Below are 2,079 nucleotides of genomic sequence, written 5' to 3'. Positions count from 1 at the left end.
AGCCCTTAAAATAAACCCCAAAGCAATCCTGACACCTTCCTCCCACATCCAGGTCTGATGGGGCCAAGTGTCAAGTGTCATCCCTCAGCACAGAGCTGAGGAAGTGTTTAACCCCACACTAACTTCAAACATGTTGCCAGGATGCCTTAGAAAGCCCCAAACCAGATCAAAGCGTCGTGGTGGCAAACCCAGCACAAGATGCTTTTGCAAAGGAGTTTCTACCCTGCTCCTGCCAGGCTGGAAAAGGAATCCAGGTGTGTGAAGGTGGCTGAAGGTGCTGGAGTGCTGCTGAGCACAGGGCATGAAACCAGGAGCAGTGGAAAGGCTGGAGCCAGGAGGTGCCTGTCAGTCAGAGGTGCATCCCCCCAGAGTGCAGCTCTGTGTGCAGGTAACCCCTCCTGCTGCAGCACTGTGACCAGGTTCACAGGGGTCTGAGGAAGAGGGAAGAGACGAGGATCTGACTCCATGTTTCAGAAGGCTTGATTTATTATTTTATGATATATATTACATTAAAACTATACTAAAAGAATAGAAGAAAGGATTCCATCTTTCTTTTTTCAGAAGGCTAGCTAAGAATAGAATAGGAAAGAATGATAACAAAGCTCTGTCTCAGACTCTCTGTCCAAGCCAGCTGGGCTGTGATTGGCCATTTTTTGATTTTGATCTTCAGGCACTGCAGGAGCTTGGGCACCTCAGTTTAATTCAGTTTCTTGCTTTACAGCAGCACACCTGCAGCATCCTGGTACAAGCACTTCCCTTCCTCTCCATCAAAAAAAGCAGCTGACACTTAACAATGAAAATTAAAAGAGCTGTGGGTGTATGGGAGTGAGAAACTGCAGGGGGAACACGGGCATCACACGTGGCCCTGTGTTTATATAAAAACAAAAAGTGCCCAAACCACCTGAACAAGCTCTGCCATGAGAGGAGGATGTGACACAGCCTCAGTGCTCCAAAACTTTTTCCACAAAGCCACAAAGAAACAAACCCACAGCTGAGTCAGGGAGGCACAGGGAAATAATGTTGCTGTGGCAGGAGGAGCAGGAGAAAGCAGCCTTTCTGGGGACAGAAAGGGGCCATTAACCTGCCACCCCAAGGCTGCCTCATCCATCAGCCCATGACAAGCTCCTTGCTCCATATGCCACAGCCAGATGTTGATCACTGCAAGGAGATACTCATGGTACACCTGCCAGATCATGAAGGACACAAAAAAGACTACCACAAACACACCCTGCACTGCAGAAATTGCCCTGTGAAAGGTTAAGGCATATTTTTTCAGATTCACCTTAACACTTAGCAGTCCAAATACAGGTAAAAGGCAGACCTCAAAATGACTTGAAGCATCTTTCCTACAGCTATTTGTAAATAAATACCAAATAAACCTTTCCCTCTGGGGCAGGGGAAACCTTTCCTTGCAGCAGGTGAGACCCTAGAGGATGTTCACTTACCTTCTGGGGAAATGGAGGGGGAAAATGAGCCTGTTAGGAAGGAGAACAGGCGATTTTTTCTGCCTCCAAAGCAGCACTCACCCGCAGGTCTGAGGCCGCCTGCCCTGCCGGGCTGGGCTCATCCGAGCAGTTCTGCAGCTTGTACCTCCAGTAGTGTTTGGCCGTGATGAAGAAATTCCAGGGCAGGAGGGACCCGATGCCCAGGAGGAAAAATATCAGGTAAGCCCCGTGCCAGCGGTCCCTGGGCTTCTGGAGGCTGTACCCGCTCCCTACAGCATCCTCCAGCAGAGGCTCCTGGTCCGGGGGAGAGCTGCCAGCTGCCGGGAACATCGTGCTGGCCCGCTGGGAAAAACAACAGGGACATTGTCACACCAGGGCTGCTCACAAGCTGTGCCTCCAGCCTACTCTGGCTCCGGGAAATCACAGAATCATGGAGTGGTTTGGGTTGGGAAGGACCTCCAAGCCCATCTCACTGCAGCCCGGGTAGCTCAAAGTCCTGGCCAGGGACACTTAAGGAGTCATTCCAACCCCCCTGTCCATGGGTAGGGACACCTTCCACTATCCCAGGCTGCTTCAAGCCCTGTCCAACTCAACCCTGGACACTTCCAAGGATCCAGGGACAGACACAGCTGAT

At 51.0% G+C, this 2,079-nt stretch overlaps 1 protein-coding gene across 1 annotated transcript in view; it reads right to left on the bottom strand.

The window, feature by feature from the left end:
- SLC29A3 (solute carrier family 29 member 3) overlaps nt 1–1,786 on the bottom strand; it is an 8,405-nt gene extending 6,619 nt beyond the window's left edge. The window contains exon 1 of the mRNA XM_005430438.3: nt 1,527–1,786. Within this exon, the coding sequence (XP_005430495.1) occupies nt 1,527–1,775 (249 nt within the window). The 5' untranslated portion in view covers nt 1,776–1,786. The remainder of the gene's footprint in view (nt 1–1,526) is intronic.
- Nucleotides 1,787–2,079: the final 293 nt, after the last annotated feature.

Source organism: Geospiza fortis, unplaced genomic scaffold, assembly GCF_000277835.1.
Source record: "Geospiza fortis unplaced genomic scaffold, GeoFor_1.0 scaffold858, whole genome shotgun sequence".
NCBI classification, from domain to species: domain Eukaryota; kingdom Metazoa; phylum Chordata; class Aves; order Passeriformes; family Thraupidae; genus Geospiza; species Geospiza fortis.
Note: the sequence above shows the minus strand (reverse complement) of the source record. Positions and strands in the feature narration are given on the sequence as shown.